Source organism: Cetorhinus maximus, chromosome 1 (genome assembly GCF_964194155.1).
Source record: "Cetorhinus maximus chromosome 1, sCetMax3.hap1.1, whole genome shotgun sequence".
NCBI lineage: Eukaryota > Metazoa > Chordata > Chondrichthyes > Lamniformes > Cetorhinidae > Cetorhinus > Cetorhinus maximus.
Window position 1 is genome coordinate 246,263,508 of NC_135879.1, and position 17,750 is coordinate 246,281,257.

The 17,750-nt window shown below is 50.5% G+C and overlaps 1 protein-coding gene across 1 annotated transcript in view; it reads left to right on the forward strand.

Moving 5' to 3' along the window:
• The window catches only part of LOC144688623 (disintegrin and metalloproteinase domain-containing protein 12-like), an 812,806-nt gene that overhangs the window by 133,881 nt on the left and 661,175 nt on the right, over positions 1-17,750 (forward strand). Inside the window, exons 11-12 of the mRNA XM_078555419.1 lie at positions 52-194; positions 4,504-4,681. Coding sequence (XP_078411545.1) covers positions 52-194; positions 4,504-4,681 — 321 coding nt within the window. The remainder of the gene's footprint in view (positions 1-51; positions 195-4,503; positions 4,682-17,750) is intronic.

Consider the following 17,750-nt stretch of genomic DNA (forward strand, 5'->3'; position numbering starts at 1 on the left):
TTGAGTTAATACTGAACATGTTGACAGAAAATTCCTTCTATTCCATCTTAGGACAGCCAGCCAAGTTTTTTGGCTGTCGCTGCAACCCTTGCCCATGAGTTGGGACACAACCTGGGAATGTCACACGATACCGCCATACGGAATTGTAACTGTCCAGATGAGACTGCCGGCTGCATCATGGAAGAAGCACTAGGGTGAGAAACACATTCAGAATGTTGTTGGAGCTCATCCCCACTGCACCATCTAACAGCAAGAATGAATCCTTCCCATTATTATCACAGAGCATGACTTGTATTCCTGAAGGAACCTAGCCTGAGGGTGTAATTTATTTCCACCACAATTATAGTATTGCTGGATAGGCAACTAAGGGGAGGAAGAGGCTCTACAAACATCTCCATATTCAGTCATGGTGGAGCCTTGCACATGACAGGAACAAAACAGCAAGTTCTAGAAATGGTCTGCAACTCAGGCAGTATTTTTGAGAAGAGAAAAAAATAATGTTTCAAGGGAAGGTTCTTCAAAGCGAGGTTGAAACATTTGTAAATTTCGTCAACCAAAAGTGCAGAGTAAATGATCTAAGAACGTAGAACATAGAAGGAGGAGTAGGGTATTAAGCCCCTTCAGCTTACTCTGCCATTCAATAAGATCATTGCTGAACTACCTCAACTCCAACTTCCTGCACTATCCCAATATTTCTTGACTCCCTTAGTATCCAAAGATCCACCGATGTTAGTTTTGGATACGCTCAACAGCTGAGCATCCACAACCTCCTGGAGTGAAGAAATTTCTTCTCATCTCCGTTCTAAATGGCCAACCTGTCATTCTGTAACTGCGATCCCTAGTTCAGACCCACACCCAGGGGAACATTCTTCCAGCATCCATCAAGCCCCTTCATACCCTTATATGCTTAAACGAGGTCATCTCTCATTCTTCGTAAACTCTAGATATATAAATCTTCTCTACTTGGCCTCATCTTAATATTCCCTTCATCCTAGATCTCAGCGTCCATCCAATTCAATGCTCTGTAAGTGATGTTGGGAGGTGCCTGAAAGCATCTCAACGATGAAGATTTGCCTTTGCACCAAAGCTAAATGTTCCTTTAGCCAAGCTGTTCCAGTACAGCTCTGTCACTGGCATCTAACTGACAATATCTAAAATTGCCCAGGTACCACCTGTCCACAAAAAGCATGATAAATCTAACCTGGCTAATTTTCGCCTTCTCGGTCTTCCCGCAATCAGGCAATATCTACGCACCAGTAATCTGCCCAGCAATGATGAGTTCAGGTTTCATGAGGTCCATTCAGCTCCAGACCTCATCCCAGTCTTGATCCAGATATTGGGAATGACTTAAATGCCAAAGTGAGTTGAGAGTAGCTGTTCCAAGGGGGTTATGGATAGACAAAGTAACTAAGGTGAGGTCAGTGAAGATGATAAACTCATACAATCATAGAATTGTACCACTCTTGGTCAAATACCTTTCTCTATCGCCTTGTCTCTATTCCTTGATTTATCACATCTTCCCAAATTTGACCCCTTTCCTCCACTATTTAGTTTAAAACCCTCTCTACTTCCCTGGCTATGCGGGTCACTAGTATACTGCATGGTTCTGGTGTAGTGCGTCCCAAGGGTACAGATTCCACTTCCACTATTACTGGTGCCAGTGCTCCACAAACCAGATCCCACTCCTCCCACACCAGCCTTTGAGCCATGCATTAATTTCTCTAATCTTATTTGCCCTATGCCAGTTTGTACATGGCTCGGATAGTAATCCAGAAATTATTACCTTTAAGGTTCTGCTTCTTAATTTGGTACCTAGCTTCTCCTACTGATGATACAGAATCTCCTTCCTCACCCTGCCTATGTCATTGGTACCTACATGGGCCACGACTGCTGGATCTTCCCCCTTCCACTGCAATTTCCACTCTAGTCCTGAGCAGATTCCCCGAACCCTGGCACTAGGCAGGCAACACATCCTTCTGGACTTTTGCTCTTTGCTGCAGAGAACAGTGTATGCCCTCCTCACTATGCTGTACTGTACTGCCACTACCTTCTTTTTTGCTCCTCCTACTTGCATGTCTTCCTGTACAAGTCCTGGGAGTCCTCAGGTTGAAGCCTCATAGCATCAGGTTAAATATGGGCAAGGTAACCTCCTGCTGAATACCACCTATCATCCCCTCAGCTGATGAACCACTTACACAGCAGTACTCTTCTCAGTCCCCTCATGTGGAGCACAAAGGCCACAGGGAACATAAGCAGAGAGAGAGAGAGACAGTGTGGGAATTGCATGGGCCAATGCTGCCATCATTCAGATGTAGTGGGTATGCCAAGTTTGCTTCTTGCCCACTTCGATTTGAACATGTGTGATTTGGTTGCAAATTGCGAATCCCCTGCCCGAATAATGGCGCAATTGAATTTTTAGCCCATTGTCTCTTCTCATTCTTCCTACCAGAATGCATAGCCTCAGAACTTTCTGCATTGAATTTCATCTACTATGTGTCTACCCATTTTACTAACCTGTCAATGTTCTTTTGAAGTTAATACTGCCTCACTGTAAAGTTTGCACTGATTGAGCGTAGTTCCTACAAGATGTGACCCTTGGACATAAAACCACCCCAAATTTGCAAATGTTAGTAAATTGATCAATTGATCAACACTGCAAAGTTTCATGTATTCTACATTTTTCCAAATTGTGTCCTCAACCCCTAAGCGAAGGTCATTAATATATATCAGAAGTGATCCTAGAAAACAGCACCTTGTGGAACTCCACTGTATATATTTGTGCGAAACAGCCATTCACCACAACTCTCTGATCTTTATCCCTTAGCTAATTTTATTTTTATTTCATTTTAATTTATTCCATTCTGCTACTGTTTCTGTTATCCCATGGGCTTTAATTTTACTAAAGAATCTAATACGTGGTACTTTATCTAATACCTTTGGAAGTCCAGGACAGGAGGGGGGGTTCATTTAAACAGCAATACTTTCTCCTCTCACCATTCATCTGTAAACAAAAAGGTGTTTTTGATTTTTTTTTCCCTTTTTATAAGTGGTAGAGTATTTCCCAGCCCCTCAGTTTTTGGGTGATCCAATTTTCTGTTAATAACCCCATAGCAAACTCGTGATAGGATGAACTCAAAAGCGTTAATTTATGGCATACATTCAAAAGGCGAAAGGAGGGTTTGCAACATCACCTCGACACTCAGACATTAAAGAGCAAGCTAGAGAAAAGAAGGATTTACAGTAGAGACCACAGAGAAAATAAATATTGGTTCACCTGAGTTCCAGAGTCCAGAATCTAAGTCTAATGAGGTATTCCTTCATGGAGGTCGGTTGGTTGAAAACCAATACTGTATAATTTCATTTTTCCGGTGGTGTTGACTTCACAAGATGGGATAGGCACACAGAGATGAATCAGTCTTATAGGCGATGGTGCAGTACTTCCAATGTAGGGAGTGTATAAGGGGCCAGATGTTCAACCTGGGCCTGCTTGGCAGATGTGAAAGCAGCAGACTGAGCTACTCAGCTCAGCAAAGTAATAATTCTTATTCCATAAGCCAGAGGCCAAGGTCACATGTCTCCCACCTGTCTACCATGTCTTCAACAACAGAATGTTTATCCATTGTCTGGATCTTGCCTGGGCCTCAAAGACTACTAAACGTCTCAGTCAAGATGAGTTGAAAGGAATGTTGAGCGCCCTTTGTCTTAGCAGGCCCTCTGTCTCCTGCTGGCAAGCCTGGGTTATCAAATGCAAATGGTCTTTGTCTCTTTGAAGTTGGGCTGTGCAGCCCCCAGGTGACCATTAGTGGCTCCTAACAAGGTGTGAGTTTTTCTGAAATTAGCAAGTGGCTTCTTTTGTTCTTGGGTCACAGACAGACATAGATTCAGCCATCTTAAGGATCTTGTTCAGGCAAGGCCCAGTGTTAAAATTTAGAAATAATAATGATTATATATATATCATATATAATATAAAAAATGTACAGTGTAAGGTCTGTTACATCCTCTCAATTCCAAGGGCACCATAATCACTGAGTTGCCCACCAACAACATCCAATATTCAGTTCGGTATCTTTGAGGTGGCCTTTGGGTGCACAATGTTGGTTCTTGAAATTGGCCCTAAGGTGGAACAGGGTCCAATTTCTTTTTCCATTTATTGCACCAGTTTCTGTTTTTTTCATTCATTCATGGGAAATGGACATCACTCCAAGGCTTATTGCTCATTTGTAACTGTGTTTGAGAAGCTGGTGCTGTCACCTTTTTGGACACTGTAGTCCTTGTGGTGAAAATACTCACACAGTGCTGTTAGCTAAGGTGTGCAGGATTTGGACCCAGTCATGATGAATGAACAGTTCTGTACAAACTGCATGTAACTTAGAGTGTTGGTGTTTGCATGTCCCTGCAGTTCTTCTGCAATAGACAACAGTGGTTGCAGGTTTGGGAGATGCTGTCGTTTGTTGTTTTTTGAACTTCCTTTCGTTTGATACTCTCACGTGTTCTTATCTTCAGTTTGGCATTCCCAACAACCTTCAGCAGCTGCAGCCGGGACGACCTCGAGCGTGGCCTTCTCGCAGGTCTAGGAGTCTGTCTCTCCAACTTGCCAGATATTGACAAGCTCGTTGGGGGCTTCGAATGTGGCAACCTGTACGTGGAGGGAGACGAGGAATGTGACTGCGGCATTCCTGAGGTAAGGAGGAACCAGATGAGTGATGATGTGGAAGGGTTCCTTGTGGACCTACAGATGATAACTTTATAGCTGATGGCAAGCCTGGATATTGTGACAAATGATAAGCTTGTACTTTTATTAATTATGGCACAGCGTCTATACTTGTGTAAACAATTGGTTTCAAATTGAATTTCCATTCCTAATCATGATAATTCATTTAGTTTGGACAGGCTGTTTTTCCTTTTCAGAGAAATCATTGAAATTGACAGCAGAGAAGGAAGCCATTGGTCCCACTGTGTCTGCACTGGCAGTCAAGGAGCCATCCAGACTAATCCCCCTTTGCAACTCATGCACCCTAGCCTTGTAGGTTATGGCACTTCAAATACATATGCAAGTACTTTTTAAATGTAATAAGGGTTTCTGCCTCTACCAGCCATTCAGATAGTGAGTTCCAGATCTCCACCATCCTCTTCATGAAAAAATTTCCCATGGAATCCATTCTAAACCTCCTACCCCTTTACCTAAATCTTTTCCCCCTACTTATGAATCCTTCCATTAAGGGGAGCAAGGAATAATTCTCCACTCTTTCTCGGCCTCATAATTTTATATGCTTCAATTAGGTCTCCCCACACTCTCTTCTGTTCTAAAGAAAACAACCCGAGCCTATCCATTCTTTCCTTATAACTGAAATTCTTCAATCCAGGCCAACATCTTCATAAATCTTCTCTGTATCTTCTCAAGTGCAGTCGCATCTTTCCTATGGTGTGATGATCAGAACAGCATGCGGTACACCAGTTGTGGCATAACTACTGTTTAGTACAGTGCCAGCATAAACTCCTAACGCATTTAATCTGATATACCTGACCGGCCACATTCATGCATTGGTTGACATGCACTCCAAGGTCCCTCTGTTGCTCTGCACTTCTCAGCCTTTTACCATTTATTGTGCATTCCCTCATCTTGTGGGCCTTTTCCAAATACATTACTTCACAAATCTCCAGATTGAACTCTATTTGCCTTAGATAAAAGCAAAAAACTGGGGATGCTGGAAATCCAAAACAAAAACAAAAGTACCTGGAAAAACTCAGCAGGTCTGGCAGCATCTGCGGAGAGGAACACAGTTAACGTTTCGAGTCTGAATGACCCTTCAACAGAAATAAGTAAAAATAGAAGAGAGGTGAAATATAAGCTGGTTTAAGGGGGGGTGTGGGACAAGAAGAGCTGGATAAAGGGCCAGTGCTAGATGGAGATAACCAAAAGATGTCACAGACAAAAGGGCAAAGAGGTGTTGAAGGTGGTGATATTATCTAAAGGAATGTGCTAATTAAGGGTAGAAAGCAGGACAAGCAAGGTACAGATAGACCTAGTGGGGGTGGGTTGGGGGGAAGGGATCGAAATAGGCTAAAAGGTAGAGATAAAACAATGGATGGAAATACACTTAAAAATAATGGAAGTAGGTGGGAAAAGAAAAATCTATATAAACTATTGGAAAAAAACAAAAAGGAGGGGTAAGAAACGGAAAGGGGGTGGGGATGGAGGAGAGAGTTCATGATCTAAAGTTGTTGAACTCAATATTCAGTCCGGAAGGCTGTAAAGTGCCTATTCGGAAGATGAGGTGCTGTTCCTCCAGTTTGCGTTGAGCTTCACTTTCCATTTGCCACTGTTCTGCCCACCTGTAGCTCATTGATAACTTCCGCTAGTCTACATCTTTCCTCCTCATTATCAACCACATGGCCAATTTTTGTATTGTGTGGAAATTTCTTAATCATATCTGCTACATTCAAATCCAAATGATTAATATATACAACAAAAAGGAAGGGACTCAGTATGGAGCCCTTTGGAATATCACTGAAACAGCCTTCCAGTCACAAAAAAACTCATCGGCCATTATCCTTTGCTTCCTGACCCCTGAGCCAATTTTGGATCCAACTTATCACTTTGCCTTGAATTTTTGTGACCAGTCTTGCATATGGGACTTTATCAAAAGCCTTACTAAAATTCATATAGATTACATCAAATACACCACCCTGATCGGCCCTCCTGCTTATCTCCTCAAAATATTCAATCATATTTGTCACCTCCCCTTAACATATCTGTGCAGACTGTCCTTTATTGATCCCGTGTCTTTCTAAATGAAGATTTATCCTGTCCGTCATGTTCTTTTTCCAATAGGTTTCCTACCACTGAGTTTAAGTTGACTGCCCTGTAATTGCTCACTCTATCCCTTTGTCCCTTTTTAAACAATGGTACAACATTAGCTGTCCTCCAGTCCTCTGGCAATACACCTGTAGCCAGGATGGATTGGAAAATGATAATCAGAGCCTCCGCTATTTCTTCTCTTGCTACCCTTTACCGTTTAGGATACATTTCGTCCGGGCCTGGACCGCTTAACACTTCCCTCTCTCATTTTGTTAATTCCATCTAACATTTCACACTTCTGTTCCCTGGTTACAACGGGTGGAATTTTCCGGTCCTGCCAGCAGCAGGTTTCGTGGCAGGCGGGAGAGGAAAACCCGTTGTGAGGGCAAAAGTCAGAATCCCGTCGGTGGGAAATCAGTTCAGAATTTTCCCCTCACCACTCTCGTGGCGGGCTGATGGTGGTTGGATTTCCCGCCGATCCATTTCGGGAACACTATTTGCCTGCGTTACCATATCATGAATACTCATTAAAAACGCTGCTCACCGGAATCACCATGCAATTGCATGCCGCACCAACAGGAAATTAGATGGGTCTAAATCATGACTGGATGTAAGTGGCGTGCTGTCCGCCATCACTTCGCTTGTGACTTCAAGGTGAGCGCACTATCTAAAGCGTACCTGCAACAGCGCTCCCCTGGTTTTTCAGTGATGCCAGTGTTATGCCGAGCCGGTGGGGATGTAGGGTTGGGTTGCACATGGCGGGTGCCTTCCACGTCCAGAAGGACAGCACTCAGTGTGTGCTGCGGGTCTCAGGCAGGGTTGCACTCCGAAACAGAGGCCAACATTGCAACCCGGGGTGGGGTGGGGGGGTGGTGGGGGGGGAAGAATGACAGAGACAAGAGGGCAAGAGGGTCACTGGAATATGGTGGGGTTGGAGGGTGTGGGAGGGAACAAAGGTGGGGAAGCTGGAGCCCAACATGGAAGACTAGAATGTAGACACAGAAAGGGATGGATGGGAATCAAACTGTATGGAAATGTCTGCACTGGAGTGCTGTTTTGGGCCCCCTGGTCGCAGTGCTGGTCTCTGTTTCGGAGTGCAGCCCTGCCTGAGACCCAGAGCACACGCTGAGTGCTTAAGTTGGAGTTTGGTGACTGAGGGAGTTCAGGAAGGAGGGAAGAGGTGATCCTTCCTTTTCTACCTTTCCTCAGAAAGAAGAGTGGCAGTCTAGGTAAGTAGGACCTGGTGAGTAGATTAGAAAAGTGTAATATTTTTAAACAAGTAGCTATACTTGGATTTAACTGAGAAGGGCCAATATAATAAAATAATATAAATAACCCAAAGTAGAATAAAGTTAACGTAAAGGAAGTAGAGTTAAGACATGGCAGGGCAGCTCAGTCTAGTGGGATGTGTGTTCTGTAATGTGCGCAAAGTCATGGACGCTACTGGTGTCCTGGACGACCACATGTGCAGGAAGTGCTGCCAACTGCAGAAACTTGGGCTCCGGGTTTCAGAGCTCGAGTGGCGGCTGGAGTCACTGTGGCGCATCCGTGAAGCTGAGAGCTATTTGGATAGTACAGTCAGAAAGGTGGTCATACCGCAACTTAAGATCCTGGAGACAGAGAGGGAATGGGTGACCACCAGGCAGTCCAGGAGAAGTAGGCAGGTAGTGCAGGAGTCCCCTGGGGTCCCGCTCACCAGCCGGTTTTCTGTTTTGGAAGCTGGAGCAATATCTGAGCAATAGTGATAGGGGAACAGACAGGCATTTCTGTGGCCATAGACGTGATTCCAGGATGGTATGTTCAGAATCATGAGAGGGCTGGACAGAGTAGATGGGGAGAAGTTGTTCCCGCTCATAAACGGATCAAGAACGAGAGGGCACAGATTCAAAGTGATTTGCAAAAGAAGCAAATGTGACATGAGAAAATACTTTACTACACAAGTGGTTTGGGTCTGGGATGCACTGCCTGGAAGTGTGGTGGAGACAGGTTCAATCGAAGCATTCAAGAGGACATTAGATGATTATTTGAATAGAAACAATGTGCAGGGGTACAGGGAAAAGGCAGGGCAATGGCACCAGGTCATAATGCTCATTTGTAGAGGTGGGGCAGACACAATGGGCCGAATGGCCTCCTTCTGTGCCATTAAAATCCTGGTGGGCAGGGGAAGACCAGCTCAAGGAACAAGGTGGCGGTTACACCTTCACCTGGAAAGGTAAATCAGTGGAAGATCGCCACCTCCACGGGGTTGGCTTCACCATTAAAAACAAACTAATTGGCTGTCTCAAAGACACCCCTTGTCGGATAAATGAATGCTTCAAGACCCTTCGGCTCACCCTAGCCCAGAACCAATGTGCTACAGTCCTCAGCGTGTTCACCCCAACTGGATGTTGTAGGCGAGTTCAAAGAGGAATTTCACTCCAGCCTCAAACATCCCTGGCCCAAGTCCCTATGGGTGATAAGCTGATCCTCCTTGGCCACTTCAGTGCCAGACTTGGGAAGGACACAGACCTCTGGAAGCTGAGAGGGGGTAGGGAAATCCAATACCAACGGTATCATGTTCCTGGTCAAATGCCTAGAACACGGCCTTATCATAGCCAATACCTTGTTCCGTCAGAGAGACAAGTACAAGGCCTCATGGCAACACCCTCGCTCCAAGCACTGGCACCTGCTCAACGATGTCATTGTCCGAGCGAGAGACCACAAGGACGTGCGTATCACCCGCACCATGACAGGAGCTGATGACTGCTGGACAGACCACTGCCTAACTCGCTCTGTCATCAACATCAATGTAGCCTCAAAGCAGTGATGGCAACAATGCTGCAGGAAAATCAACACTGAGGCACTCTCGGACCCTGATAAGAGAGCCCTATTCAGCCGATGCCTCACTGCCAATCTGGTGACTGCCGGTGACCCAGAGATGCAGAGTGTCCACAGCGCCTGGTCTGCCCTCAAGGCTTCCATAATCAGCACCTGCAGAGAGACAGAGACACTTGGTCACTTGACCAGGAGACAGCAAGACAGGTTCGATGAGAATGACCAGGAGATCCAGGAGCTGATAAGCTGCAAGCGCAAGGCATGTCTGAACCTGAAACAGTAACCCAACTCGAGAGCAAAGAAGCAGCTCTACAGATGGCTGAAGGTTGAGGTCCAGCAAAAACCCACAACCTAAAGAACGGATGGTGGGTAGAGAAAGCGCAGGAGATCCTACAGTTGACAACCATGGTGGACAAGGTTTCTTTAACACAGTCAAAATCACCTATGGCCCAAGCACCCAAGTCCCCCCATTCCACTGCTGGCCAAGAACGGAGAGGTGCTCATCAAGGACAGAGAGGCAGTCAGCACCCACTAGAAGGAGCACTTCGAGTACCTTCTTAACAGAGACTCTGTCTTCAACGCGAGTGTCCTTGACTCCATCTGCAGCAGGCTACCCACCACCATCTCAGCACAATCCCAACCTGACACGAGGTAGAAAAGGCCATTTGACAGCTAAAGAGCATCAAGGAGGTCATGCCTGAAAAATCTTGCCCGGGGAGATTGCTGCAGTCTGGCCCGGGGAGCTTGCTGCAGTCTGGCCCAGGGAGCTTGCTGCAGTCTGGCCCGGGGAGCTTGCTGCAGTCTGGCCCAGGGAGCTTGCTGCAGTCTGGCCCGGGGAGATTGCTGCAGTCTGGCCCGGGGAGCTTGTTGCAGTCTGGCCCGGGGAGATTGCTGCAGCTGGCCCAGGGAGCTTGCTGCAGTCTGGCCCAGGGAGCTTGCTGCAGCCTGGCCCGGGGAGCTTGCTGCAGTCTGGCCCAGGGAGCTTGCTGCAGTCTGGCTCAGGGAGCTTGCTGCAGTCTGGCCCGGGGAGCTTGCTGCAGTCTGGCTCAGGGAGCTTGCTGCAGTCTGGCCCGGGGAGATTGCTGCAGTCTGGCCCGGGGAGCTTGCTGCAGTCTGGCCCGAGGAGCTTGCTGCAGTCTGGCCCGAGGAGCTTGCTGCAGTCTGGATCAGGGAGCTTGCTGCAGTCTGGCCCAGGGAGCTTGCTGCAGTCTGGCCCGAGGAGCTTGCTGCAGTCTGGATCAGGGAGCTTGCTGCAGTCTGGCCCAGGGAGCTTGCTGCAGCCTGGCCCGGGGAGCTTGCTGCAGTCTGGCCCGAGGAGCTTGCTGCAGTCTGGATCAGGGAGCTTGCTGCAGTCTGGCCCAGGGAGCTTGCTGCAGTCTGGCCCAGGGAGCTTGCTGCAGTCTGGCCCAGGGAGCTTGCTGCAGTCTGGCCCAGGGAGCTTGCTGCAGTCTGGCCCAGGGAGCTTGCTGCAGCCTGGCCCGGGGAGCTTGCTGCAGTCTGGCCCGGGGAGCTTGCTGCAGTCTGGCCCAGGGAGCTTGCTGCAGTCTGGCCCGGGGAGCTTGCTGCAGTCTGGCCCAGGGAGCTTGCTGCAGTCTGGCCCAGGGAGCTTGCTGCAGTCTGGCCCGGGGAGCTTGCTGCAGTCTGGCCCGGGGAGCTTGCTGCAGTCTGGCCCAGGGAGCTTGCTGCAGTCTGGCCCAGGGAGCTTGCTGCAGTCTGGCCCAGGGAGCTTGCTGCAGTCTGGCCCGGGGAGCTTGCTGCAGCCTGGCCCGGGGAGCTTGCTGCAGTCTGGCCCGAGGAGCTTGCTGCAGTCTGGCCCGGGGAGCTTGCTGCAGTCTGGCCCGGGGAGCTTGCTGCAGTCTGGATCAGGGAGCTTGCTGCAGTCTGGCCCGGGGAGCTTGCTGCAGTCTGGCCCCCAGGGAGCTTGCTGCAGTCTGGCCCGAGGAGCTTGCTGCAGTCTGGCCCGGGGAGCTTGCTGCAGTCTGGCCCGGGGAGCTTGGTGCAGTCTGGATCAGGGAGTTTGCTGCAGTCTGGCCCAGGGAGCTTGCTGCAGCCCCCAGGGAGCTTGCTGCAGTCTGGCCCGGGGAGCTTGCTGCAGCCTGGCCCAGGGAGCTTGCTGCAGTCTGGCCCAGGGAGCTTGCTGCAGTCTGGCCCGGGGAGCTTGCTGCAGTCTGGCCCGGGGAGCTTGCTGCAGTCTGGCCCGGGGAGCTTGCTGCAGTCTGGCCCGGGGAGCTTGCTGCAGTCTGGCCCGAGGAGCTTGCTGCAGTCTGGCCCGGGGAGCTTGCTGCAGTCTGGCCCGGGGAGCTTGCTGCAGTCTGGCCCAGGGAGCTTGCTGCAGTCTGGCCCAGGGAGCTTGCTGCAGTCTGGCCCGGGGAGCTTGCTGCAGCCTGGCCCAGGGAGCTTGCTGCAGTCTGGCCCGGGGAGCTTGCTGCAGTCTGGCCCAGGGAGCTTGCTGCAGTCCCCGGGGAGCTTGCTGCAGTCTGGCCCGGGGAGCTTGTTGCAGTCTGGCCCGGGGAGCTTGCTGCAGCCTGGCCCAGGGAGCTTGCTGCAGTCTGGATCAGGGAGCTTGGTGCAGTCTGGCCCAGGGAGCTTGCTGCAGTCTGGCCCAGGGAGCTTGCTGCAGTCTGGCCCAGGGAGCTTGCTGCAGTCTGGCCCGGGGAGCTTGCTGCAGCCTGGCCCAGGGAGCTTGCTGCAGTCTGGCCCAGGGAGCTTGCTGCAGTCTGGCCCGGGGAGCTTGCTGCAGTCTGGCCCAGGGAGCTTGCTGCAGTCTGGCCCAGGGAACTTGCTGCAGTCTGGCCCAGGGAGCTTGCTGCAGTCTGGCCCGGGGAGCTTGCTGCAGTCTGGCCCAGGGAGCTTGCTGCAGCCTGGATCAGGGAGTTTGCTGCAGCCTGGCCCAGGGAGCTTGCTGCAGTCTGGCCCAGGGAGTTTGCTGCAGCCTGGCCCAGGGAGCTTGCTGCAGTCTGGCCCAGGGAGCTTGCTGCAGTCTGGCCCAGGGAGCTTGCTGCAGTCTGGATCAGGGAGTTTGGTGCAGTCTGGCCCAGGGAGCTTGCTGCAGTCTGGCCCAGGGAGCTTGCTGCAGTCTGGCCCAGGGAGCTTGCTGCAGTCTGGATCAGGGAGTTTGGTGCAGTCTGGCCCAGGGAGCTTGCTGCAGTCTGGCCCAGGGAGCTTGCTGCAGTCTGGATCAGGGAGTTTGGTGCAGTCTGGCCCAGGGAGCTTGCTGCAGTCTGGCCCAGGGAGCTTGGTGCAGTCTGGCCCGGGGAGCTTGCTGCAGTCTGGCCCGGGTAGCTTGTTGCAGTCTGGATCAGGGAGCTTGCTGCAGTCTGGCCCAGGGAGCTTGCTGCAGTCTGGCCCAGGGAGCTTGCTGCAGTCTGGCCCAGGGAGCTTGCTGCAGTCTGGCCCGGGGAGCTTGGTGCAGTCTGGCCCAGGGAGCTTGGTGCAGTCTGGCCCAGGGAGCTTGCTGCAGTCTGGCCCGGGGAGCTTGCTGCAGTCTAGCCCGGGGAGCTTGCTGCAGTCTGGCCCGGGGAGCTTGCTGCAGTCTGGCCCAGGGAGCTTGCTGCAGTCTGGCCCAGGGAGCTTGCTGCAGTCTGGCCCGGGGAGCTTGGTGCAGTCTGGCCCAGGGAGCTTGCTGCAGTCTGGCCCAGGGAGCTTGCTGCAGTCTGGCCCGGGGAGCTTGGTGCAGTCTGGCCCAGGGAGCTTGCTGCAGTCTGGCCCAGGGAGCTTGCTGCAGTCTGGCCCAGGGAGCTTGCTGCAGTCTGGCCCAGGGAGCTTGCTGCAGTCTGGCCCGGGGAGCTTGGTGCAGTCTGGCCCAGGGAGCTTGCTGCAGTCTGGCCCAGGGAGCTTGCTGCAGTCTGGCCCGGGGAGCTTGCTGCAGTCTGGCCCAGGGAGCTTGCTGCAGTCTGGCCCAGGGAGCTTGCTGCAGTCTGGCCCAGGGAGCTTGCTGCAGTCTGGCCCGGGGAGCTTGCTGCAGTCTGGCCCAGGGAGCTTGCTGCAGTCTGGCCCAGGGAGCTTGCTGCAGTCTGGCCCAGGGAGCTTGCTCCCCCCCCCCACCGGGGCTCTTGCTGTGGCCCAGTTCGAGAAAAGTCCATATTCAAAATTGAAACATCACATGCCCCTAAGTTGTGAAATGGAGCAAGGTTTCTGTCACAGGCTACCCGACCTCCAAGATCTCCGGCTGAACATGTGGTGCCCAACAAGATGCCTGTCCTCCCTGAATTGGAGAGAGGGAGATCCATGTTGCCATTTCAGGAACCATGTAACTTTGTCTCCCAAAATAGTATCATTTTCCTGTCGAAAGCATACTGCATATTTCCCCTCCTTAAGACGTGAGAAGTTATGAGAACTACAATATGCTTCTCTGCTGCCATTGGTGTTGAAGCTGCCTATGGTTATTTTCATGGCATGAGTCGTTTGCAATTTTCACCATCTCCTTATTCTGCAGAGAGGACAGAGGCCTACATGGCCCGCTAATCAATCCGGAGCCCAGCGAGGAATGATTTTGGTCAGCACTATTCATTCCAGTTCATGCCCTTGCACATACCAGGGGCTTTTACGGCCAAGAGTACGGTCCCAATGATCAGCCCCAGCTCCAGCCATCGATGGAGGTCATGACGACTGAGGTTTTCCTTGGGAAAATCCTGGAGTTCCCTTCGGTGATGAGTGGACAGATGGTGGAGGACGCATGAGGGCCTCCACTGCCTCGCTGGTGAAGGGCTCTAAATTGTCCACAGTGCCCTCCACCGAACTGCCATCCTCCTCTCAGTCATCACCATAGGTGTCCGAATCCCCCATCACATCAAGTACAGCCGGTAGCCCAACCTACCAGCCAGCCCTAACTGTTCCGACCCCACCTCCAGAGTCAATGGCAGAGGGGTCCTCTCTGGATTCCTCCAGGGGGGTCTGGGCCAGAGGGCAGCAGCAGCAGCTTTGGATCTTGCTCCACCTCAAGCACTGCGTCATATGGAGACCCTGGAAAGAGACCGGAACTTAAAACCAGTGTGACCAGTGCAAAAGGCTGAGATAAAGTGGGGCGAGAACTTTGCCTTCTCTGTTTCTGCCCAGTGACCCAGCTGTGGAGCATCGTGTCACCGCGGTCCCAACCAAACCGGGCAGGAGCCGGGCAATTCACCCACAAGGACCTCATTCACCTCATCCCCCAGGACGCCCAACCCAGTTGTGGGTAACCGCAATGATGGGCCTCCCACCCCATCAGGGTGGGGTGAAGGGTCTACGGTGGGGTGGAAACACCTCTTCCACAGAGAGGCAGATCCTTCCTCTGCTTCAGAGGAGTAGCACCTCCAACCTCCTCCTCCTTTTCCAGGTAGAGTGCGGAGGGAGGGAGAATCCCGCTTCACCACTCTTTCCACTCTTCTGTGCTCCGACACCCGAGCCCGGCCTCAGGGTAAAACGACCTCGCCATAGCAGGCACGAGATTGGATTTGGGTGGGGATGCATCGTTATTAAGGAGGGCATGCGTGGGCTGGACTGTGGGCTTGAGGACACACATGTGCCCATCAGAAGTTTAAACCTCCAGACAATTTGTGTGCAATCCTTGCATGGGGACTTTTGGTGAGCACCACAATGCATTTTCTGTTGGCACATCTGGGGTACAAACCACCACCGCTCCCCCCACCCCCACCTCCCACCCCTCTCCCCCCCTCCCCACACCCCACCCCGGAGGTCAAAAATTCTGGACCTTTAAATTACATGAGTTTTTAAAAATAAACAAGAAAAATACGCACGAACCAATCAAGTACCTTTGTCTTTTCTCAGAGCAGGGCCATTTTGTTCTGGAGCCACAGCCTGGAGGGTAGCTGCTGTCCCACTCTCCTCCCACGCTGTTTTGTGGTGTCTGGGTCCACCTCTCCCCACAATGTTTTAGACGCTGCTGTACAGATCTCCCCCGGCACTGCTTTGTGGTCGGGTCAAGGAGAGTTGATGCCAGTGGCAATGCCGCCACGGCTGCCAGGTGTGGAAGGAAGGTATGGTGCAAAAGAAAGAATCTTGAAGCGAGCCCCTGGAACCGCTCCACCCGCAGTCGAGCCTGCGCAATGTCCCCAAGCCCGCAGCCAAGCACACGTGTGTGCACCAAGCCTGTCGTCAGGTATACACATGTCCCCAAGCCCGCAGCCAAGCACACGTGTGTGCACCAAGCCTGTCGTCAGGTATACACATGTCCCCAAGCCCGCAGCCAAGCACACCTTGCACCGGGAACCATCCGATACTCCGATTCAAACTGGAGACTTCGGATGGTTCCAACTTTCTTGGCGGAATAGTTACCCACGAAAAGTTAGAAGGATTAAAACCACTTCTTACTCCTGGGCAACCACAGCCCTGGATGATCTGCCTTGGACTGGCACTGATGTCCCCGGCCTCACAGATGCCAGTCTTCAACCAACTCGATTCACTCAACGTGATATCAAGAAACGACTAAAGGCACTGGATACTGCAAAGGTTATGAGCCGTGACAATATTCCAGTAATAGTACTGAAGACTTGTGCTTCAGAACATCTCTAGCCAAGCTGTTCCAGTACAGCTACAACACTGCCATATAACTAGCTATGTGGGAAAATTACCCAGGTATGCCCTGTCTACAAAGAGCAGGACAAGTCCAACCCAGCCAATGATCACCCCATCAGCCTATCCTCGATTATCAGCAAAGTGATGGAAGAGGTTGTTAACAGCGTTATCAAGTGGCACTTACTGAATAATAACCTGCTCACTGATACTCAGTTTGGGTTCTGCCCAGCTACTCAGCTCCTGACCACATTGCAGCTTTGGTCCAAATATGGACAAAAGATCTGAACTCAAGGTGAGGTGTGAGCAACTGCCCTTGACATCAAAGTGGCATTTGACTGAGTGTGACATCAAGGAGCCCTAGCAAAACTGGAGTCAATGGGAATCAGGGAGAAAGCTTCCACTGATCATACATGGCACAAAGATGGTTGTGGTTGTTGGAGGTCAGTCATCTCAGTTCCAGAACATACTGCAGGAGTTGCTCAGGGTAATGTCTTAGGCCCAACCATCTTTAGCTGCTTCATCAATAACCTTCCTTCCATCATAACGTCAGAAGTGAGGACGTTCGATGATGATTGCAAAATGTTCAGCATCATTTGTGACCTGTCAGAGACTGAAACAGTCCATGCCCATGGACAGTAAGACCAGGACAACATTCTGGCTTGGGCTGAAAAGTGGCAAGTGACATGTGCGCCACACAATTGCCAGGCAATGACCATTGTTAGGAAATAGAGATAATGTAAGCAAGTTGTATTTGTATTTTAGGGTGTTAGGAATGAGTTTTAGCTTTAAGTAAAGTTTGATTTGTGTGTTAAGAAAAGGGGACGTTGAGTCTTCGTTTCACTTTAAAAGACGTCTGCATTTTGATGAAGGTTTTACGACTCTTGAAGAGAAGGTAAAACAAATACAAGTTAGGAAAAAACTGTGTTGTTGCCTAGCAACAGCAGGCCCCACAGAGACAGAAAAGCAGTTTCAGTTCAGTTTGATTGCAGTCGGTTAGTGGGGTCCAATGTTGAAAGGTGTTGCCAGCAGAAGCAGCATAAGAGAGGGACAGATAACAAATCCCAAAGTAAAGTTGGAAGCAGTGGCCAGCAGAAGCAGGACAGGAGATGGCACTGCAAGGAGCAGGTTCCAAAAACCAAAGATGTAAGTCCCCAAAACCAGGGAGTAGAACAGGAAAGGTCCCAGGAGGACAGTTATAAGTCAAAGGACAAGGACAGGAACCTAGAAAAGGTCCTGTTTAGTGAAGTTAAGAGTGGAAGGAGAGAAAGGCTCCAAACTTAAAGGGAGAAGCTGCAGGACACAGAATTAAAGCCATGTAGACTTACGAGAAGCCAAAAGATCCAAGGAGACAGATGAAAGTCTGTAATTCTTTACTATAAGACAAGTTGCAAAAAAATGTTTTGGGTTGGGGGAGAGCACATTTTGGTAAAATAAGGCAGGATCTGGCCAAGGTAGACTGGGAACAGCTACTTGTGGGGAAACCTACAGAGGAGCAGTGGGGGGTGTTCAAAAATGAAATGGGGAGGGTACAGGCTCAACATGTTCCCTCTAGGGTGATAGGAAGGAGTAACAAGCCCAGAGAACCATGGATGACAAGAGATATTCAGGTTACGATGAGAAGGAA